Genomic DNA, 25,190 nt, shown 5'->3' with positions numbered 1-25,190 from the left:
TAAGATGTACAGACAGACAGTATTTATATATAGTATTTATAAGGTGTACAGACAGACAGTATTTATATATAGTATTTATAAGGTGTACAGACAGACAGTATTTATATATAGTATTTATAAGGTGTACAGACAGACAGACATTATTTATATATAGTATTTATAAGGTGTACAGACAGACAGTATTTATATAGTATTTATAAGGTGTACAGACAGACAGACAGACAGACAGTATTTATATATAGTATTTATAAGATGTACAGACAGACAGTATTTATATATAGTATTTATAAGGTGTACAGACAGACAGTATTTATATATAGTATTTATAAGATGTACAGACAGACAGTATTTATATATAGTATTTATAAGATGTACAGACAGTATTTATATATAGTATTTATAAGATGTACAGACAGACAGTATTTATATATAGTATTTATAAGATGTACAGACAGACAGTATTTATATATAGTATTTATAAGATGTACAGACAGACAGTATTTATATATAGTATTTATAAGGTGTACAGACAGACAGTATTTATATATAGTATTTATAAGGTGTATAGACAGACAGTATTTATATATAGTATTTATAAGGTGTACAGACAGACAGTATTTATATATAGTATTTTTAAGGTGTATAGACAGACAGTATTTATATATAGTATTTATAAGGTGTACAGACAGACAGTATTTATATATAGTATTTATAAGGTGTATAGACAGACAGTATTTATATATAGTATTTATAAGGTGTACAGACAGACAGTATTTATATATAGTATTTATAAGGTGTACAGACAGACAGTATTTATATATAGTATTTATAAGGTGTACAGACAGACAGTATTTATATATAGTATTTTTAAGGTGTATAGACAGACAGTATTTATATATAGTATTTATAAGGTGTATAGACAGACAGTATTTATATATAGTATTTATAAGGTGTATAGACAGACAGTATTTATATATAGTATTTATAAGGTGTACAGACAGACAGTATTTATATATAGTATTTATAAGGTGTACAGACAGACAGTATTTATATATAGTATTTATAAGGTGTACAGACAGACAGTATTTATATATAATATTTATAAGGTGTATAGACAGACAGTATTTATATATAGTATTTATAAGGTGTACAGACAGACAGTATTTATATATAGTATTTATAAGGTGTACAGACAGACAGTATTTATAGATAGTATTTATAAGATGTACAGACAGACAGTATTTATATATAGTATTTATAAGGTGTATAGACAGACAGTATTTATATATAGTATTTATAAGGTGTATAGACAGACAGTATTTATAGTGTTGATTGTGGTGTCATTATATTTTTGGGACTTTTCAGTGTTGTTGAAACTGATGATGTCATCATCGTCGAGTTGCTTTCACATTCACGTGAATCGCGCTACAGTTCCATTGCAAACGAACGCGGAACGCAGGTCGTCTCGGGTTCAGTACCGCGGTGTGCACCCCGGTCCTCGCGACAGCTTTCACATTACCAGTTTGTCATGTGATCTGTGCTCTGTTTCCAACTAAACTGTCAGTGTGAAAGCATCCTTAGAACTTTAATTGAATAACCCTGATTTAGGACATTATATCTCTCTCTATTTTAAAGAATGCTTTAGTTTGGTGCTACAGATTCAAATGTGGTGTCACTGGTCTAAATCTGTGTGTGTGTGTGTGTGTGTGTGTCTGTGTGTCTGTGTCTGTGTGTGTGTGTGTGTGTGTGCGTGTGTTTGTGTCTGTGTCTGTGTGTGTGTGTGTGTGTGTGTCTGTGCGTGTGTTTGTGTCTGTGTCTGTCTGTGTGTGTGTGTGTGTGTGTGTGTGTGTGTTTTCCAGGTCTTTCTGGGTCCAAACGGTGAGGTGGAAGAATATGCCGTAATCTCCATTCAGCCCAATGCACCAATCAGCAGAGAGCTCCAACTTGACCAACAAGAAAAGTATCTGTACATCTTGACAAGCAACATGGTAACTATGACTTTACTGAAAACGGGGGGTGTTACTCAGGCTATTAATTTACTGTCTTAATTGCCCTAAAATCGTGGAATTTTCAAGATCATAAGACCCATTATAACTAACTGTATTTTACACCTTTTCCCCAAATATATTGAAATAAATAATATGATAAACACTATATAGAATCATAAGATTGAAGTTGGCCTGACAACCTTATTCTTGGTATACTACTAGAATTACAGCCATAAGGCAAATTACATAGACAGATCAGACTCCCCATGAGTGAATGAAGCAGAATATAATAAGCAACGATCCTGAAACAAAAATGCAAAATAGAGTTCTGACTGCAATAGTTCTCTTATGATCTGTCCCGTAACATGCTGAAATTCAGAGAAACCATTGTGTGAAAATGCAGTAACAACAAAATCCAGATCAGAATAATTCGAGCCATTTGTGCCTGTGTTATTTAATGATTATGGCCTTTGTAGGGCAGGAAAGAGTATTGATATTTATACCAGTGCGACACGGGATAAGGTTTGATTGCTGAGTGCAGGTGCGGACGGGATGATGTGTGCACGGGGGTTGGAGAAAGAAATGACCCGCGTGACTCCTGCAAAATATAAATATTTAATAAATAAAATAGATGTTCCTCAAAAGTTTGAATGTGTTTAAGGTACAGTGTCATTTCTGTTATTTGTCTGTTGTGAAAGAGCAACAAAAAACTCTTTACAGGTGCAGACTTGATGTCTAATTCATACAAATTCTTGTGGAAAGTCTCTTAGTGCTGTGGATGTTAACGCCTCATTAAAGAGAGGCACAAACTAACTTTGAAACCAACCAAAGGGCAATCAGATATTTGGCAAGTTTGAGTAATTTTGTATTTTTTTTCCTCCCCAATTTGGAACGCCCAATTCCCAATGCGCTCTAAGACCTCATGGTGGTGTAGTGACTCACCTCAATCCGGGTGGTGGAGGACGAGTCTCAGTTGCTTCTGAGACGTCAATCGGCGCATCTGATCACGTGACTCGTTGTGCATGACACCGCGGAGACTCACAGCATGTGGAGACTCATGCTACTCTCCACGATCCACACACAACTCACCACCGCCCCATTGAGAGAACCACTAATCACCACCACGAGGAGGTTACCCCATGTGACTCTACCCTCCCTAGCAACCGGGCCAATTTGGTTGCTAAGGAGACCTGACTGGAGTCACTCAGCGCGCCCTGTATTCAAACTCACGACTCGTCAAGTTAGACTATTAACAAAACAGGTTTTTGTTCTCTACCATTTTTTGTTCTTTTTCAGATGGGAATTGTAAAATTGAACATTTGCGCAGACGTATACCTGCGGGCTTTTGCGGGAGGGAGCGGGACAAAACGTAAAAGTTGGAGACGGGACAAAATAGAATTAGATATAGAACCGTGGTCACTGCACACTGACAGCACTTCTTTATGGGCACTAAAGGCATATGCATTACACAAAAACATCTCTTATTCCTGTTCTCGCTCGCGTCATGTCTCGGACTCTTGAGTGTGTCTTTGCTTTCGGCCAATGACAACAATAAAAAACACTGCACATTTCTGGTGCTGTGTTGTGATTGGTTGGGCGGTCCTAAATGTTTGCAACACACTGTCGGCCCCCATTATTGCTTTAACCAATGCACCAACCGTGTTTCCCAAATGTTTGATTGGGTGAGCAAGACTCCCGTTTCCCCAGCCCTGCCCATGTCTACATCAGCCCATGTCATTTCTGCATCACTGAACCGAATTGCAAAAATAAACAATGTTTTCAAAACAGTTTCCGAATACGCCCCTCGTCTGCTGTTGTTCGAACCGTCAGGTACTGTTGGGGCAGGTCTAAGCGGGTTGCTCTACACAAACACAGGTGCCACAGAGACAAAGCGTTTACAGTTTTCAAGAACATTAACCCCTGAATGACTGAATTGCAGTTGTCTCTGTGTATTATCTGGGATAGAAGGAAGTGTTTTAACACTGAAAAAGTTTCATATTGTTTCTTTGGATAAATCTCTTTATTTTTCCATGATGTGGTTGACATTCCCGTGGAATTGCCCAACATATACATAGTATGAATTTGTGATGTTTTATCATATACAGTACATGCGTACATGCAAAATATGAGTTCTGTTGTTTTTAATTGTAAAAACAGAAGTGCAAAGTTTTTATAAGTACAAAAGAACTTGAATATATAATTATGTATTTTTATTCTTCAGCTGTATTATTAACTTTTGCGTTTGTGTGTTATTTAGTGTAATGTAAATACAGTAGTGACATGTTGTTTGTGTGTTTGCACAGGTGGAGAAGAGGCCCGTAGCAGAATGTCAGATGCATTCAGACTGTCAGTCCTGTCTGTTAGCTCATGATCCATATTGTGGCTGGTGTGTTCTTGAGGGGAAGTAAGTGGAAGAACTGGGCTGTGCATCCATTACAATATTTTAGACTAATTAATCACACAGTTTTCTGTAATTAATCGCAATTAAATTATGGTACATAATGCATTACAACAAATCATCATAAATATATTTATTTCATATGAAGAACTTGCAAGTAACTGGTTATTCATCATTTATTTTAATTATTTAAATATGTTCATGTTAAAATGTGCTTCTTTTTTAATCTTTGATGCAAATATATGTATACATGCTATAAAAGAGTAGATATGCTGTATTTAAAATCTGGGCAAAATCTGGCATTTTCCAGTGAACTTTTTTAATTATAGGATTAAAGTTTAGATTGAGTTTATATCAATCTAAATAATTTATGTTTAATGAATTATTAGACACTATACATACAGATATAAAACATTGAATGCTGAAGTTTAATTTGCTGGAGTTTAAAATCTCAAAACTAATATTTTCTCTGCATGTTGTTCAATATCTGCAAGTGCACCTGTCTGCAGCTCGCTGAACGTCCACATCCATCAGTCTCTATCGCGCACACGCTGGGTCTCACTCGGGCCGTTTCGCTTTTGATGGTGGTTAAGTTAAAAGTGAGTGAGCGTTTTTGGGAGATGTGAAGAGGTATGGCGACTTTCCCATATCACTCGCACACCTTTGTAGAGTAAATTCGCACCCGTGTTTATTATCCCCGGGACATGCGGCGCGCTTAATGAATAACATGCACTATTCCACACAATCAGCTTCTGTGTGAGAGTGTGCTGTTGAGTCAAGCGTGTTCCTCCTGAAAATTTAAATATGCAATTTTTGCCATGGAATGTGGAAAAACATTAAAGGTGCCGTATGTGAAATTTAGAAACGCTTGTTATTAGTGACACCTGTGGTCGTTCAGTGAACTGCAGCCTGTTGCTCGTGATTGCGCACACACTCCACAGTGACACGAGCATCCACCAAAACAATGACGTAACATACAAAGATACTGAACATGATTCACCAGCATCATGCTAACAGATGAGATAATTAATATGACACAGTTCTGAACTTTGAGACTGTATATTATATCTGAGTCTCCAGTGCTGGAACAGGGCTAAAACAAAGTGTGGATATCGGTCTATGCCAGTCTGTAGTTTGAAGTGATCACTTCTCTTTACATGATACAGTGACCGCATTTATACGATAGCCTATGTCGCCGTTAGCTAGCTAGCCCGCTTTAGCAATAGCTGTTAGCTAAATCTGGTGGATGATGAGAGCAGCTGTTTATAAAATAGACTGTACATTATTAATATGTTGACACAATTCAGTATTGATGTGATTCATTCTGATATATCGATGCACTATTGTTTTATAATAATAGATTGTATATATGTTGTGTGTAAGTTACGTTACACTAATGAATGGAGCTTTCTGCATTATCTTGAACATTGTCTAGCATTCATTTCATGTGTTATTGTAGTTCAGATCAATCCTTATGGCACTATATTTCACACGTTTTGCAGGTATGTCAGTTTACCTGTCCCATAAGAAGAACGCCAATTCAGGGTCGGTTTTGATCCCCAAAACTGAACGAAGGTCCCTCCAGGAATCAAATGCCCTGCCGATGTTCACTGTAGTTTTCACTCGACCGCGATCACATTCCCGCTTATCCAGACGGGATTCAGTAGATAATTGTTATTTTTTGGTTTACTCTGAGTTTGTGTAGGAGTCGTGTTGTGCTGGAGCCGGACGTTTAGTGGATTCATCTCTAAGATAACGTTATCTAGTGTTGCAGATTGTTGTCACTATCTGAGGCAAGACTCTCGCACATAAACGTCACATCCTTTGGATTGTCCCTGATAAAGCGACCCGCTCCATTAGCATGAAAATCAGTCTACAGGCTTTAATAGGCAACCTAGGAAGTCCGGGAAGGGCTCATTTTTTAAGTTGCGTTACAATCCGTTCACACATAAGCCAAAAAAATGGCAAATATTACATGAAAATTGTTACATACTGCAGATTTATTAAAGTTTCGGCTATTGTAGAAAGATGCCTGTGTTTGTTCCTGGCAGGCAGCAGATGTCCTAACCTGCCCCCACTCTAATCCTAAATATATTTGCAGCATGTCAGGAACAACTCCAGACAACTTTCTTCTATCGCGTGAAGTTTCTGGAAGTAAATAAACAAATGGACACTTTTAAGCAATTCATTGCGTAATTTTTTTTAATGCGTTAAAAAAATATGAATCACAGAAATGAATGTGTTAAATTTCCCTGCCCTAATCCAGAATCATTTACTTTGACCGATTGTTTACTTTAACATGTGACCTTTGTTCCATTAATTGTGCTGTGTGCATTAGGTGTGGGCTGCGTAGTGAGTGTGCACGCGGGGGTTGGAAAGATCAGTGGCTTTGGAGCTTTGATGTGGAGCAACAATGCCTGAGTGTTGAGCTCTTCAATCCATCCAACATCAGCCGCAACGAGAGAAGAAATGTGGGTTTCACTCATGCATATTAACACATTTTTAAACCCCAGGTCAGGATTTGAATAATGTTAAGTATTTAATTTATATTGGCATCTCAATACAAATGTTCACTCAAATACAGTGTATTACATTCTCCAATGAACAAAACTGCATTGAATAAGAAATATGGAAAATAGAAGCATTTTCAGTGGACTAATGGACGGTTGAACCCCACATATTGTTCTGTTATTATAGATCATTTGGGGGAGAAATTTCACTTTTTGAGCTTTGATGATAATTATACGGCTGGGGCGGCTGTGGCTCAGGTGGTAGAGCGGGTCAGCTGCCAATCACAGGGTTGGCGGTTTGATTCCCGGCCCACATGACTCCACATGCCTAAGTGTCCTTGGGCAAGATACTGAACCCCAAGTTGCTCCCAATGGCAGACTAGCACCTTACATGCAGCTCTACCATCATTAGTGTGTGTGTGTGTGTGTGTGTGTGTGAGACACAGTGTAAAGTGCTTTGGTAACCGCTAAGGTTTAAAAAGGTGCTATTTAAGTGCAGACCATTTACCAACAGTTAATTCCCTTCCTCAAGTCTGAGCAGCGCTGTCATTCCAACGTGCTTCAAGGCCACCTGCCAAAGGTTTGCCGGAGGTTCACCACTACTGGTGAAGAGCTGCAAACATTTGTGGTGAATCACAAGCTCATTTGCATGTGAATATCGGCACGTCAGGGATTTGGCCGCAGGCACAAGGACACAGATAAATAAATACATGTTAAAGTAGTTGATATTTCTGATAACATTGATAAAACATTTTCAGCCAATAAATAAAACGAGAAGACTTTTATTTTTCATGGGTAGTTTCATGAGGGCTCATTAACTGTGACTACACTGATCTGAAGAACCTTTAATTTTAAATGTGAAATTGCCTTTGCCTCTTGCTCACTTTCATCTTTATTTTTGTTTCTTCTTCCAGATCTCTTTATCCATCCTTGGCCTTCCCTTTCTGGCAGAAGGAGAGTATTACTCTTGTGTCTTCCAGGACAGTTCAAGTTTGGCTGTTGTCACAGAGGCTGGTGTCACCTGCTCCTCCCCAGAAATACACACATTGCCAGCTGTGCCACCTGGTCAAGGTGAGGACATTGTCTACTTAATAGTCAAGACAAATGAATTGTATTTCACAAGACCGAGCATGTGTCTGAATGGGAGTCCATGTACCAAAATCTAAAGTCTTGCCAGAAGAGTTGAAGCCGTGATCGCAGCCTGTTAGGGTTTCAATTCATCCCAACGGTGTTCAAAAGGGGTTCGGGTCTTGGCTTGCGGTCCAGACAAATTCTTCCACACCAAGCTCAGTAAACCATTTCTTCATGGACCTCACGTGGACATTATGTGGTACTGGAACAAACTGCAACACAAGCTGTTGCAACACATTTGGTGTAGCATTAAGATTGGGTTTTGCTAAAGTGACTAGAATAGTCAAACATGTCAATACGATGCCCCAGAAACAGTTCTCTGTAACCGCTGTAATTGTACGGGAAGCCAATTTCTTCTTCTTTTCTTTTTAATCAGATTTTGTAAGAGTCACTCTGTCCCTACAGTTCAGGGATGTTGTTGTGACTTCTCTGGAATTTACCTTTTATGACTGCACAGCTGTCAAGCAGCTTGCCGGGAGCATGCCGTGAGTTGCAAACACACACAAACAGAAATATTCTTTATTTCAAGTAGAGATGCATTTACACAGATTGTTTAATGCGGCACAGTGGTGGCATAAATGCACTTAGGAAATAATGTTATGATGTTTAAGCTTTACATGGGGACTAATGGTGCATAAAATACAAAATGATATAAAAGAATGTTAAAATATATTCTCATACGGCTCAACAAAATGTAATGCTGCGTTGATGCTGGTATTTCTCCATTTCCTTCACGTTATGCAGCTGCCATGGTTGTGTGCAAAGCCACTGGGGCTGCAACTGGTGTGTGCACCAGCACAGGTGTACCCACAAGACCATGTGTGATGAGGGACTGATCATCTATAATGAACATGTAAGCAGATCTTTGCTTTCTCCCTCCGTACTGTTATATTGCACAGAACAAATGACATGTCTTCTCCTCTGCATCAAATCATCGTTTTTCAGGTTTTTAAAAATGAAAAGTTATTTTATTGACTCAAATGATCAATTATAATGTATCAATCAAGTAATAAAGTGCATGTTAGGGGTCGACCGATACGATACGATTATACCGATATACGGTTATTAGTTATCAAGGAGGCCGATATTCATTTACTGTAAAAACTGACATTTTAGTGTCAAAACACAAAGGATCCTTTAAATCCTTTAAGCAGAATGTATGTTATGTATTAACAGTGTATGTGATAACAGATGAGAATCTACGTTATTGGAGTTGACACTCTTCATGTAGCTTGCTGGCTAGCCCGTTTAGTCAAGTGCAAAAGGGCAACGGGATTTTATTCACAACGGAGGTGAAAGATTTAACTGCAAAGTTGACATTATGTTTGCTAAACCTCCTAACCTTGGTTAGCTAGCTACCACTGTCAATGCCATCATCAGCTATAACCAACTCTTACGGGTGAGTACGCCGTTAAGTCCTTATCCCTGCCACCCATCTATTCTGCTGCTCACTGTATTTCTCCGTTAAGGTCTGCTGTTGAAATAACCATGTCTGCAGCTCCACGATACGGCTACACATGTCACAGGCCGGGGGAGAGAGGCAATGCGTGTGGAGCGTGAAAGAGCATGTTCAGCATAATGAAGCGTGTTCGGTGTTAGAGAAAAACTGATCAGTGCTATCTACGCCCCGGAGCACTTGCCGTGTACACAGCTTATCTTATGCGTAACATGAATTTCCATGTTTGCTAAAAACTGATCCAATTGGAAGCATATATAATGAAAACAAAACTGGTCCCAAAATAGAGCCTTGCGGGATCCCACAAGTAAGAGGGGCTATGGAAGATGAATATTCACTCTAAGTAACTGCAAAGCTTCTATTACTTAAGTAGGATTTGAACCAATTAAGGACAGTTCCTTGGATCCCTACAGACAGTTCTAGTCGGACTATAGGAATATCATGATCTATGGTGTCAAATGCTGCATTAAGATCTAATAGCACCAAACTACAGAGTCTACAGTTAACAAAACATCATTAAGAACCTTTAAAAGTGCAGATTCTGTGCAATGATGTGCTCTGAACTCGACTGAAATGATAAATTCTTCTCCAAAAAAGTGAAATGGCAATTTAGAAACAGGTCTATAATTGGAGTAAACTGTAGGAGCCAGATTTGTGTTTTTAATAAGGGGCTGCACTACAGCATGGTACAGACCCTGATGCAACTATTGATTAAAGACACAGTTCTTGGCCCAACAGTATGAAAGACCTGTTTGAATTTGAAGTGAATATATACACGCCATCAATGGCACGTTTGTGTGTCATTCGAGCATCAATGAGCCGAACAGTCAATGTCAACCAGCAGCTCCTGTCCGGAAGAACACGTGAACGGCTTCTCAACCGCTCTGGCTCTCGCCAATCTCCCATGAAAATATACCCAAACAAATATAAACTTTGATTGTGAAGGCAAAGCGCTTCGGTTTCACTTAAAACGATCGTGTTATGTCAAATTGTCCTGGTCATTGAGGGTTCAGACTCTCTGTGAAGTTATACAAGGAAGAAATTAAATCTCAAAGGTTTTGCTTCATGACAAATAAGGGCTCGCGGGATTAATCAAAGAGCATTAAAATGGGGTTCTGGGTATCTCAGCGAGTATTGACGCTGACTATCACACCTGTAGTCGCAAGTTTGAAACCAGGGCGTGCTGAGTGACTCCAGACAGGTCTCCTTGGCAACCAAATTGGCCCGGTTGCTAGGGAGGGTAGAGTCACATGAGTAACCTCCTCGTGGTCGCTATAATGTGGTTCTCGCTCTCGGTGGGGCGTGTGGTGAGTTGTGTGTGGATGCTGCGGAGAGTAGCGTGAAGCCTCCACACGCGCTACATCTCCATGTTAACGCTCTCAACAAGTCACGTGATAAGATGCGCGGATTGCCGGTCTCAGACACAGAGACAACTGAGATTTGTCCTCCTCCACCTGGATTCAGGCAAGTCACTACGCCACCACGAGGACTTAGAGCACATTGGGAATTGGGCATTCCAGATTGGGGAGAAAAGGGAAAAAAATTAATCAAATAAAAAACATGTGAAAGGGAAGAAATTAGGGCAAAAATATTGTACTTTTGCATAATATAATATAAATTAAATATATATGTGTGTGTGTGTATATGTATATATATATATATATATATATATACAGTAAATATAAAAATAGAAATATTATTTTTTTGAGTTTCAAAAAACAACACAAAACTGAGACATATTTTAAGTATTTTAAGTATTTAGAAATATTTTGATATTTAAAACAATACTTTTCAAGTTTTTAAAGCCTTAAAAAGAAATCATATATCGGTATATTCTTATTTGATTTATATATTTGAAGTTAAATGTGTAAACATTACTTCTTAAGATATATGAAGCACACATGCTCCTCATTAAATATGACAATTAATTATGAAAGCCCTTGAAGAAACAATTAATCTTCAGCCAGATTTCATAATCATGACATGCAGCTGATAATCATTTAACTCTCCCGTGTCACCGCTTATATCACCCAATATCACAGCTTCATTATTCAGTGCTTCATTTCAGAACTAAATGATTCCTGTAATAACAGTTTTAAAACATATGATTATATATTGTTCAAATGAAACATTGTGTACTTCAAATCCTCAGATATTAACAAGAACATTTACTGTTCATTTTCATTTATGCACTTCACCTTTGCTCTACCTTTTTCTGTAATTTGATGCATTTATTTATTTATTGCTTGTTTACTGATCTATCCATCTATTTATTATAATTTCTCTCTCTCTCTCTTGGTTTTCCTTGCCCTTTCCATTCTTAGTGGAAATCTCTCCACACACAACCTCCTGCAACCAAAGCCCCAAAAACTGCATTCTCGGCCTCACCGGTCACAACGCAAAAGGTCCCTGAAACCATGACTTATACTAAACCTCCAACTACTAAACCTGAAAATATAACTACTACACTGGAATCACTAACCACCCCTGCACCTGTGAAACCAATACCACCAACTGAGGTTTCTTCCTTTTTCAACCCATCTGCTGCTCCCAAAAGTGCCTTTCTCCCCTCTTCCACAGCCGGAGCCCTGGCTACCACAGTACAGCCAGCCTTCACACTCTCTTTGCCAGAGAACATTTCAGAACAAAAGCTTCTAGTTACAAAACCTGAAACGGAGGCTTTGGACACCGATGTGGTTACGCTTACCAGTTTGGAAGTCTCTTTAAAAACGGACTTGCCGTTACTCAAAGCTGCCGAGGAGAAAAGACTGCCATCGTCACCGGGTTCAAGTCAGACATTCCCTCTCACAGAAATGCCAAGACTAGTGCTGACAGCCACACGTGATCCTCCACACATCTTAACAGAAACACTGCAGTCAGCTCACCCCACAAATGAAACTCAATCTACTGATTTACCTGCAAATCCTGACCCAGACATGTCTGATGACCTCTTGCCCTCATCCGAGAGAGTGCCACCTGCTGTGCCCTCAGAGAAGACCATTTCCGCTGTCCGTGACGTGGAGGAAACCGAAGAGGTGGAACTGGCAGAGAATGAAACGCTCACATTTTCTGCATCTACAGTCTTATCAGGGGACGGAGAATCAGATGGTGATGCCCCAATATACCTCCACCTCCTGAGAACAGACTTCGGAGCTGATTACCAGGATGACCTGGCTGACCTATCGGTGAGTCCAAACATCTTTAATTGATACCAAGCGAGTTTTCTCTGTAGAGTCAAATCGAAACTCTTAGTCTTGTGTTCTTTAGTTTCCCTTTGTGTTTTTGTTGATGTATTTACTCTGGGAAAGTGCTATGTTTAGAGCTTTGGCATTGGTTTTGTTGTTGGTAACACCTTCTGTGTAGAGTAGTATTAGTGTGCATAGCACATCCAAACATTGAGGCAGGTGACGATCACAAATGGACCAAATTTACACAGCACACTGCTATAAACACTCCCATATAATCTAATAGAAAAGACAAAAACAACGTTTGGACCTGACGTTTGTCTTTTCTATTAAGTTATATGGGAGTGTTTACAGCCGCGTGCAGTTCTGTTTCTATGAGGCCCATATTTCTAATGCACTGTATATGTGTTATTCTGCATTCATAATGTCTCATAATACGTCACGACTTCTCATTAATAATTATATCTACAGATATTCGTAGTTATAATTTAGAGTCTAATGCACGATGTGTAAACAATCAAAAGGTTTTATGATCATGTTATAAGTGTTCTTTACCTGCTTTAAGTTTCAAAAGTAATATCTTCTTATAAACAGCCATAACACAAACATATAACATACAGCACATGTCAAACGTATATAATGAAGTTATTTATGAGTAAGATGCACAAACGTTCAAGTTTATTGAATAGAGTTCAGTATAGAAGCAGTTTGATGTTTTTTAATGTATTATTATAAGTTTGGCTAAATGTGTGATATTTAGATATTTACATTGTCGGATATATTTCAACCTTCTCGTAATATCTCAAAATGTACATTGAACGGGAGTTATTTAATATTGTGTGCATGTGTAATGTGTGTAACTTCCAGCATGAGTTGTAATGTTTTATAAGCACTTTTTAGGGATGTTTATAAGCAGACATTCATTTGTCACGTTAATGAAAGCATACCTGTTATATATATTACAAATATACTGTATATATAATACATTATAAACGCATTATACTGTAATGTAACTATGAATAGGAAATTATTCTAATGTATTATAGTTGTGGTTACAATTATTTATGAGCAGCTATAACAGATTATAATGTGTATTATGAGTCATTACTAATGCACAATGCATTATAAATATGAGCTTCATAGAAAGGGTTACCAAAATGATTGACAGTATTGGGGAAAATCTTGTGGATTTACACACAGCAGTGTTTTGTGTATGTGTGTTAAACAACATATTACTGAACTGGGCTTTTTAAACCAGGCTGATGAAGGCTCATCTGTCAATTGGGGGGCATCTGCCTGCCCGTGTGTGGAGAAGATTCAAGGATCCTCTTTACTTCCTGTACACACCGATAGGAAGATTTCTCTGCTGGCACGCAATTTGCAGCTCTATCAGGTAAATCAATAATGAAATAAACTTCCTCCTGCTTTCCCAAATAATATGCATGCTTTTACAAAAATGTAAACACATATTTGTGACTAGGACGAGGAACTGGAGTACGAGTGTGTATTGGTGATCGAGGGGCAGACGGTGGTAGTTGATGCCGATGTGCTGGTGAATGAGGCGAATCCTTCACTGTTTGACATCACCTGTCTTGCTCACCAGGTACCACAACAACAAACAAACAAACATAAAAGCTGTTCTCTGCCATGGACATCTGATTTATCTTACATACAGCACCTTTAATACACACATTACTGTAGGTGTGTTCAGCTGCACCTTACCGCTCGGCCAGATTAGCCTGATATAAGCTAATATTTTGAATTGTTTTTATAATATAATATAATATTAATATATTACATGATAAGATAATTGTAGTTATAAAAATACAGATTAGTGAGAGTTCAGTGCTGAAAGTCCACCTCCCTACTGGGAGAAGTGCAATGGAACGCCACTTAAAGTCGGATTTCCAACATGGAAACTTCAACTTCGACGTCGGCACCCGGAGAGATGTACAAAATGAATGATAAACATTTACTTTTCTTAAATAATATGCATCAACGAGTCGATGAGTTATTCTAAAAAAACCTATTTAGCAAATATTTGCAGAGAAAGGTGTCACGGTAAATTAAGCTGTCTTCTGATAGTCGTTCACCTGTACAAACACTGCAGCATCAGTTTGCTCTTTTAACAGAAGCATTGCTGTTTTGATGGCTTATAAATCATCTTCAGAGCATTTAAAGGGACAGTACACCCAAAACTGAAATCCTGTCATCATTTACTCACCCTCATGTCATCCCAGATGTGTGACTTTCTTTCTTCTGCAGAAAACAAATTAAGATTTTTAGAAGAATATTTCAGCTCTGTAGGTCCGTACAATGCAAGTGAATGGTGACCAGCTCCAAAAAGCACATAAAGGCAGCATAAAAGTAATCCATAAGACTCCAGTGGTTTAATCCATGTCTTCAGAAGTGATATGACAGGTGTGAGTGAGAAACAGATCAATATTTAAGTGCTTTTTACTATTTTTTTTATAGATTTAGAGTAAAAAATGTCCTTTTAAAATGTAAGTATTGCACAATAAGCAAGGAATGTATTAAGTAAATAAATAAAGCCCATTTTCGATGACTGGACAGGAAAATAAATCAATACTGCACTCTTTAGTTTACAGCTGTCATTTATTATCTGAATTCTTCCCATCTATCCTGCAGTATTCCTATTCCGATCCAGTTAAGGAGTATAATGCCATGGTGTATGTGAAGAGAAAAGACACTTTTCATATTGATAGCACTGATCTTTACGGTGAGTACAATACCTTTCATCTGGTCCACATGTCACCAATTTGTGTGTGTGAGTGTTACTGTACTGTTACTGTAATGAAATTACTTTTTTATTGAAAAGTAAGGGAGTACTCTGAATACTCTCTGAATTCAGAAAGTTGAGTTATTTTTGCAATTCCATTATGGTGGTGCAGAAATGAGGTCAACTTCAACACCTCTGTGCTCTATATATTTGAGTTCGAATCAGTCTGCTCTGTTGTTTTGTTACAGCAGTGTAATTTAAATGTTCTTGTGCTCTCACTCTTTCAGTGACGTTGTATAACTGTTCAGTTGGACACTCGGACTGTAGCCGCTGTCACTCTGCAGATCAGAAGTACAGCTGTGTGTGGTGTAGAACTCCTCAGTCCAGTTGTGTTCACAGAGAGTCCTGTTTCCAGCGCATCGAACTGACCTGTCCTGCTCCTCTCATTCATGCAGTTTGTCAAATACTAAAACTTCTCCAAATAAAGTGAAAAAAACCCGAAATAAAGCACAAGTGAATTTTAAATTAACAGGTTTTAAAGGTTCTAGAAGACACACACACACACACACACACACTCACACACACACACACACGCACACTACACACACACATAAACTACACACACACTCTCACACACGCACACACACATACACTACACACACACATATACTACACACACTCTCACACATACGCACGCACACACACACACATACACTACACACACTCTCACACGCACGCACGCACGCACACTACACACACACATAAACTACACACACACTCTCACACACGCACACACACATACACTACACACACACATATACTACACACACTCTCACACACACGCACGCACACACACACACATACACTACACACACTCTCACACACACGCACGCACGCACGCACGCACACACTACACCCACACATACACTACACACACACACACACACACTCACTTGCACGCACACACACTACACACACATACACTACACACACACACTACACACACACATACACTACATTACACACACAGACACACACACACACACGCACGCACACCCTTCACACACTCACACACACACAAACACACTCTCACACACACACAAACACACTCTCACACACTACACACACTCACACACACACTACACATACACTCACTCGCACATACACACACACAAACAAACACACTCTCACACACACACATGCACTCACACACACTACACACACATACACACACTACAAATACACACACACACACACTACACATACACTCACACACACACAAACAAACACACTCTCACACACACACACACACACACAAACAAACACACTCTCACACACACTCACACACACACAAACAAACACACTCTCACACACACACACACACACACACACAAACAAACACACTCTCACACACACACACACAAACAAACACACTCTCACACACACACACACACACACAGGTATATTATATATATATATAGTGTGTGAGAGAGAGAGAGAGAGATGGTAAATATAAAAAGTCTGATTATGAATTTATTTCTTTATAATAAACACAATCACCAATTTAAACTATAAATCATGTGGCAAGGGATGTGTGGGAAGCGAAACCATTTTTGACCTTTATCTTCAACTGTATTTATACCTTTTAATCTTATTTTCCATTTTCCAATAAATATTAAATGTTTTTGTATTAATGCTCTTTGAGTAGGATGTGGCTTTAATTTTAAAGCAAGCCACATCGTTTTGACTTTGTCAAAAAAACACCCAAGAAGGACACGTGCATGATCTATATTTCAATGAGCAATCAATTATGCAATTCACTGACACAGTGATTGTGATAAAAAACGAGCATTCACTGCTATCAGAAAGGTTCAGTGAATTACATTTATTGCAAATAGAAAATAACAACCAAAACAACAGAAGCAGTGTGTGTATTGACTTGGAGAAGTACAATAGGTCTCATTTTCACACCACCCGTGCTACATGACATCACACATGAGGGTACTTCTACCAAAGCTTTAGTCCTAAAGATGCTGGTTGTCTGTCTCTAGGTGGAGCCTCTGTCTGGTTTGGTGGAGGGAGGCATTACTTTAACTATTTCTGGATCTAACTTGGGACAAAAAGCTCAGGATGTCCTACAGTCTGTGACTGTCGCGGGTGTGCCCTGCACTGTTATACCACACCTATATGAGATATCCTCCAGGTGAACACAGACACGCTGCTGCCAATCATGTGTACTAATTACATTTTATAAAAAGACATTTGCTCATTTGCTTTGTCTCTGTGTATGTCGTGTGTGTGTGTGTGTGTGTGTGTGTGTGTGTGTGTGTGTGTGTGTGTGTGTGTGTGTGTGTGTGTGTGTGTAATATCTGCTCTCTATCTTATAGAATTGTATGTTTAACTACATCAAGTGGAGAGGAGAAGTCAGGTCACATCTCAGTGAAAATCACGGGTGGAGGATTTGGCCTGTCGAGTCAGCGATTTTGCTATCAGGTAAAAGTACATTCACTATGAACTAGCAACTAAGACATGTGCTGGTATTTGGTCTCCACCCAAACCTGTAGTGACTCAGTAGTTCCATTTTGCAGAGAAAAACTACAATCGTGTCTAGATGTGAAAGTCTTGCAACATTCCCACACTATATATTATGTTTATTTGGAGTCCCACAGAAACCCTACACCTACCCCTAAACCTAACCCTAAACTAGTTCCAGGAGCTAGAAAGGAAAACGCAGTACTCTGAGCACAAATATACACGGCACACACACATTGTGGTTAAAATAGTCAGTATTCTATTAGTTTAAGCTATATTTTATTATTACTTTTCAGTGTTATAATCAACATTTCTCTCGCTTCATCCAACATCTTGGATTTAATTGTCACCAAGCTCTTTACGGTGCATTCTTGGATGCGATGTTACATTACAATTTGGCTTAAATTAGATATCTTTGCATTAAACCTGGAGAATGTAATTTCTGCGACACTAGCGCCAAAGAACGGGATTTTTAAAGCAGCTTTCTGAAAATGCCCCTCGTCTGCAGTTGTTCAAACAGTCAGATAGTCCCGCCCCCAACTCAAGCCATTGAGTGCACGGGCAGAGTGTGTGGAGGGAGGCAGGTATGTATGTAGATAGACAGGCAGGTAGGCCATCCAATCATTGCACCCTAGCAACCGGAACCTCAAATACCGCAAATTTAGTTGCACTAAAAATGTATCAGAGGGATATCTCTGGATCAGAGCATCTTAGAGACATATGGAAAGGCTCTTTTGACTCTGGCTAGCAAGCAGCCTTTACGTTTCACCTGGCAACCGCCTAGCCAGACCCTAGAAACCATGCAGAGCACACTAGCAATGGTTTGGCAACAACCATATCTCGGCACAGAACATTGGAGAGACATGAGGGTGGGTTCATTTGACTTGGCTAACAGGCAGCCATTCAGTACCACCCTAGACACTGCCTGGCCACACCCTAGCAACCATCAAAAGCACCCTAGCGACCATAAAGTAACATGACACAGCCATATCTTTTCATCAGAGCAGCATAGGGACATGGGGTGGGCTTGTTTAAATCTTGTCAGTGTATTAAGCCCCTTTTTGGACCCCATAAAACCTTTGAGGGTCTTGGGGGCCCTGCAATATCTTGTCGACAGAATAGCAGAGACATACAGGTTGGATCATTTGACACTGGACAGCATAAGGAGTCTCTCTGCAGACACAATTGGGCCATCGTCTGTCTATCCATTCATCTGATTGTTCATCCTTCCCTCTGTGTGACCATCTGCTTGGCTGTCTATCTGACGGTCTGTCTTGCTGTCTATCTGACCATCTGTCTGGCTGTCTCTCTAGCTAGCTGGCCTTTTGTCTTGCTATAAATTCTGTATAACAATCAAACTTTTAAAGCTAGTTGAAACATTCAAACATGGTCTCTACAAAATGTATGTATTTAAAAAACATACAGCAAAAAACAGAATGATTGTAAATGATCATTACTGTTTGAAATGCAAACACAAACACATATAGTTCTTCATAGAGTAGTAGAGAAGGACAGGAACGTGGGGGAGAGATGGACAACAGGATCGGGATCAGACCCAGGCCGGATACAAACCTAGGTCCCCAAGAGATACCAGCTTCTATATACGCCAGGGGCAAGTGTGCTACCATCTGCACCATATCTTTGAGTTTGAAGAACATCTAGGGTTGCCACCTTCAAAGTTGTAAAATACAGGACAACCCCCTATGGGATGAATAGCAACCCTAAGAACACTATTTATTTGAAATAAATATAGTTATTGGCAACATTATAAATGTCTTAACTTTTATCACTTTAATGCATCCTTGTTGAATAAAAATATTAATCTCTTTAAAAAAAAACATTCAAACTTAATGTTGATTCCAAACTTTTGAATGGTGCATATTGCAGCTGAACAATATCCCGTAACACCTTTCCATACATTACATGGCTGGCCTGTGAGAATACTTGCGCTCTCTTTCCACTGCAGTTCCTACATGGGACCTTAAAGGGATTTACTCCCACATGCAGGGCTGGACTGGTAATCTGGCATACCGGGCATTTTCCCGGTGGGCCAACGCACTTTGGGGCCGATCGGGGGGGGCGGACTGGGCATTGGGAGATCCAAGTGGGCCATTGGGTTGGCCGCGATAAGCTATAATGAGCCGCTGCGTTATGCAGAACGGACCACAAAACTGCGATGTGTAGAAAAGGACAGCACTGCCCAGATGTTTGACTTTCTTCAGCTGAACACATTTTGAAGTAAAATAGGAAAATGTCTCAGGTCCTTAAAATGCAAGTGGATCTTTTGCTTTTGAAGCTCCAAAAATGACAGAGTCAACATAAACGCCTATAAATAACATGTAGAATAATAAACGTCATCCAAATGACTCCAGTTGTTAAATTAATGCCTCTAAAGTAATATGATGACTTTTAGTGTGAAAAAGATCAATATCTAAATACTTTTGAACTCTAAATTCTGAAACATACAAGGAGGAGGGACGGAGAGTATTAGTATTTAGTTCAGTATGTGTGGGATGGATGATGACATGCACTTTGAGTATTTCAGAATGACAGCTGTTAAATTTGACGAGCTTCTTCACCATGTCCAGCCGTACGAACCTACTATGCCCCTATTGGCATGTGCCTGGCAGTTACCCTCCGTTATCTTTCAACGCAAATAAAGCACGCGCCGTGTGCGTGTGACTGTGTGCGTGTGCGTATGTGCGTGCGTGTGTGCGTATGTGTGTGCGCGTGTGTGTGTGTGATACGTTTACCTAACCTCAGGTTGCTCCAGTGTGTTTATGTTACTATATCATTTTAATAATGGTACTCGTTGAAGTTTGCTTTTAATAACAATAATAAAACGTTCTTATGATCAGTCACATTAAAACAACATTACCAAATCTCCAACATTTGACTCTGTGGTTCGGTGTATTAATGAAGTCAAAAAGCCATCCCAGCATGTCCAAAATGACTGGATATCCATAGCTAGTTGCTGCATCTCCACTCCGGACACCTTTCCATTTCTTCCTGGCTTGGACAAATCGGTCCCGTAGTTGTTTCCATTTTCCCGTCACAGTGTCGTTATGAGAATATAGGGAAGCTGCAATTTCTTGCCAAGCATTTTCAATCGCTGTTTTATTTGAATGGAGAGGAGACGAGGGGTCTGTTTGGCGAGACTCCTTAAATTGCTGCCCGAGTCCGCCATGGCAGTTGTTAACTGAAAACCGAAAATCCACTGTAGTGCCCCTTGCAGAGAATGCAGCGCGTACTTGTGTTAGGTTGTGAATTTAGTGTTGACACATTTCACTACGAAACGAGTCGAGATAGCATAGCAAGGTGCGTCTGCGTTCGCGTTGTTGCGTGAGGTATGTTTGGGCCTTAAATCGTCGCTTTCGGTGAGCAGCGGTATGTGCGTGTGACGTAATTGCTTTTGGTCTGCTGAATGCAGCAGTTACACAAGGTGTATTTTAAAAATATATATTTTTTAGTTCTCTTGAATGCAAAATTTCTTATTGCGTCTCTCATCGTTGCATCCTTTAAGGACCCTCAGCTGAAGGAAGTTTCTCCTCAAAGGGGACCGCAGGCGGGTGGAACAATTCTGACCATCAGAGGCAGAAATCTGTTGACGGGTCCTGTTGCTGACATCAGTGTCCTGCTGGGGAATCTGCCGTGTGCATTGTAAGTGCAAAGACTGTGACTTTAGTGAAGAACCACCTGTGGATCAGTGTTATATGAACATTCCTTTCTTGGTATTTAGGATGCATGTTCTCTTCCTCGTATCCCTCTACAGAGTTTCAGTTGTTCAGGAGGACAATATCAAGTGTCTTACCGGCGCTAGTAACCAGACAGGAGAACACAGGGTGACTGTGCGGTACGGGAACAGTGATCGACATCTCCATGGCAATGGTTACCACTACACCCCTGACCCGAACATTACTCGTGCCATGCCCTCGAAGAGCTTTATGAGGTGTTTTACATTTTACCTCTTTTTTTTATGGAAACTTGTAGTAGAACAAAGATGTTAGCCTGCACGTAGAATTTATTGGTAACACTTGATGTGTGAATTATTGGTGACAAAATGAATGACTAATAATTGTAATTGTAATAAACTAGTTACTGACATGTTTTGGATTATAAGGTGTTTATTAGGCCTATGTTGGTTGATTTCTTATCCTTGCCTAATAGCCTCATTGCAGTTGTTTTTTCCTAACAATGATCTTATTAGGTAAAACAAAAGATAATAATAACTAATAATGTGCAAGACACATCAATTATAGGTTCTTATTACACAATGTGAATGTGCAACTTATAAGTATGAAATAAATGTAAAAAAAGAGACTTTTGATGCTTAGTGTAAATAGCAACAAAAAGCATCCTCTTTGCACTAATGGCAAATAGTGTTAGATGCTATCTGCACCCCTAATTAAATACTACCTTACATTATAGTGACATCACTGCAACCTGTTTATTGTGTTTATATAGAGTCCCACAAACACCCTACACCAACCCCTAACCCTACCAAACCCTACCCCTAAACCTAACCTTACCTAACCCTACACCAATGCCTAACCCTAACCTTCCCCGCTTTGATGAAACACTATATGCATTCTACATGTAATTCATACGTATAAGCTGCACATTCACACAAAGGACTGAGAAACTATAAAGGATGTATTTTGCATCAAACTTGCTACTGATATTGTTATTTTTAGCCAAGGAATTATTTATGCCAAAAGCAAATATAATGGGGCTATAGTGCAAGAATAAGAAATGAGCCAATAAATGCTTAATACATACTTTATAATGCCAAATATGTCTATAACTATTCACTTACAAGTGTAATTATTAGTCATGATTTTCTGTATAATTTCTGATCCCAAAACTAAAGTGTTGCTGAATTATTAAATGGGATTCTGTCAATTTATTTGTAGATTTATTAGTGATGCTGGTAACACTATAATAACGTTCATTATTAATTCATTAACAAACATTATAGAGTGTAATGCCTAATTGATCATTAGTTCATGTGAATTCAAATACTTACAAATGTTATTAAACTTTGACTCCTATATGTCCTTGCAATTTTAAACATGTTTTAGCAAATGTTCTGTAATGATTAACATATTTTTGTTGTACCCAAGCTAAATTTAAAACTAATCATCCGTTGTGTTTTTTAAAGGGACAGTTAACCCAAAAATGAAAATTCTCTTATATTTACTCACCCTCATGATATCCTAGATGTGTTTGACTTACTTTCTTCAGCAGAACACATTTGAAGAATAATAGAGAAATATCTCAGCTCAGCAGGTCCTTATAATGCAAGTGGATGGTGATCAGACTTTTGAAGCTCCAAAACTCTCAGACAGTCAGTATAAACATCATCCATACGACTCCAGCGGTTAAATTAATGTCTTCTAAAGTGACACGATCACTTTTGGTGTGAAAAAGATCAATATTTAAGTACTTTAAATAATACTAAAAATAGAACTAAAAACAAACTGACAGGGAAGACCTGGAAACAGACAGGAACGACTCAACTAGACTGGAGACTAAACAAAACACAATGATCTGACAAGGTATACAAGACAAAGGAGAGAATATAAAGGGAAGGAATGATTGAAAACAGGTGCTGCCCATAATCACAATGAGTGTTAATCAGCACTGTCATGACGACGCTGGTTGCGCAACTGAGCAACACCTGTGGGAAACACTAGGGAAGGAGGAAAACAAAAGCACATGGACAACCTGAGAGATGGGTGGAGGAAACTTTGGCAGTCCTGCCAAATCAAGTACCCCCGATCAGGACAAAACAAAACTAGATGAAAGACTAGGTAACAGGAATGGAGGGTGTGGGAAACAGGTAGACGGCACTAAATAACAAGGCAGACAAGAACAAAACATGAGTCCAAGCAAAATAAACAGGAGATAAGATAAAGTCCAGGGACAAAACAGCAGGACGGACCAGGGTGGCGCTGGCAGGTTTGACCAGGACAGTATCAGCAAGTTGGACAAGGGAGGTGGCGGCAGGATGGACCCGGATGACGCCGACAAAATTAACCAGGGAAGTGCTGGCAGGACAACCCAGGGAGGCACTGGCTGGAGAGCCCAGGGTGAAGCTGGCAAGACAAGCCAGGGTGGCTCAAGTGAAGCAAGCCAGACTGGGCTTGGTGACTGCCACAGGGTACAGGACAGGTTCATCGACAGCCACAGGGAACTGGACAGACTTATTGACAGTCTCAGGGAACTGGACAGGTTCGTCGAGAGCCTCTGGGTATTGGACAATCTCAGGGAACTGAACAGACTTGTCAATAGCCACACTGAACTGATCATGCTTGTCAATGACCACAGGAAACTGGAAAGTTGGCTCCAGGACGGGAGCAAGGCCAGGCAACAGGAAAATGGCCTCTGCGGTCATTGACACTGCATAGGCAGTGACAGGGGAACGGCCTCAGTGGTCGTGGGCAGTGACAAGGGAACGGCCTCAGTGGTCGTGGGCAGTGACAGGGGAATGGGCTCAGTGGTCGTGGGCACTGGCAGTGACAGGGGAATGGGCTCCGTGGCAGTGACAGGGGAACGTCCTCCTTAGCCGTGGGCACAGGCAGTGACGGGGGAACGGCCTCCTTGGCCATGAACACAGATAGTGACAGTGGAACGGCCTCCTTGGCCGTGGACACAGGCAGTGACAGGGGAACGGCCTCCTTGGCCGTGGGCACAGGCAGTGATGGGGGAACGGCCTCCGTGGCCATGAGCACAGGTAGTGACGGTGGAACGGACTCCGTGGCCATGGGCACAGGCAGTGACAGTGGAATGGCCTCCTTGGCCGTGGGCACAGGCAGTGACAGGGGAACAGCCTCCATGGCCATGAGCACAGGTAGTGACAGTGGAACGGTCTCCATGGCCGTGGGCATAGGCAGTGACAGGGGAACGGTCTCCATGGCCGTGGGCATAGGCAGTGACAGGGGAACGGCCTCAGTGGTCGTGGGCAGTGACAGGGAGCGGCCTCAGTGGTCATGGGCAGTGACGGGAACGGGCTCAGTGGTCGTGGGCACTGGCAGTGACAGGGGAATGGCCTCCTTGGCCGTGGGCACAGGCAGTGATGGGGGAACGGCCTCCTTGGCCGTGGGCACAGGCAGTGACGGGGGAACGGCCTCCATGGCCGTGGGCACAGGCAGTGACATTGGAACGGCCTCCATGGCCTTGGGCACAGGCAGTGACAGGGGAACGGCCTCCTTGGCCGTGGGCACAGGCAGTGACCGGGGAACGGCCTC

The 25,190-nt window shown here is 40.3% G+C and overlaps 1 protein-coding gene across 2 annotated transcripts in view; it reads left to right on the top strand.

Moving 5' to 3' along the window:
- plxnb1b (plexin b1b) overlaps nt 1–25,190 on the top strand; it is a 90,184-nt gene that overhangs the window by 38,442 nt on the left and 26,552 nt on the right. For both annotated transcript variants that reach the window (XM_052140940.1, XM_052140941.1), the window contains exons 5-19: nt 1,860–1,988; nt 4,292–4,392; nt 6,725–6,857; nt 7,811–7,967; nt 8,404–8,512; nt 8,772–8,880; nt 11,808–12,668; nt 13,927–14,061; nt 14,149–14,271; nt 15,318–15,408; nt 15,696–15,862; nt 17,460–17,611; nt 17,796–17,901; nt 21,464–21,600; nt 21,713–21,889. In XM_052140940.1, coding sequence (XP_051996900.1) covers nt 1,860–1,988; nt 4,292–4,392; nt 6,725–6,857; nt 7,811–7,967; nt 8,404–8,512; nt 8,772–8,880; nt 11,808–12,668; nt 13,927–14,061; nt 14,149–14,271; nt 15,318–15,408; nt 15,696–15,862; nt 17,460–17,611; nt 17,796–17,901; nt 21,464–21,600; nt 21,713–21,889 — 2,687 coding nt within the window. The remainder of the gene's footprint in view (nt 1–1,859; nt 1,989–4,291; nt 4,393–6,724; nt 6,858–7,810; nt 7,968–8,403; nt 8,513–8,771; nt 8,881–11,807; nt 12,669–13,926; nt 14,062–14,148; nt 14,272–15,317; nt 15,409–15,695; nt 15,863–17,459; nt 17,612–17,795; nt 17,902–21,463; nt 21,601–21,712; nt 21,890–25,190) is intronic.

This window comes from Xyrauchen texanus, chromosome 13 (assembly GCF_025860055.1).
Source record: "Xyrauchen texanus isolate HMW12.3.18 chromosome 13, RBS_HiC_50CHRs, whole genome shotgun sequence".
NCBI lineage: Eukaryota > Metazoa > Chordata > Actinopteri > Cypriniformes > Catostomidae > Xyrauchen > Xyrauchen texanus.
This window is presented reverse-complemented; position numbering and strand designations above follow the sequence as displayed.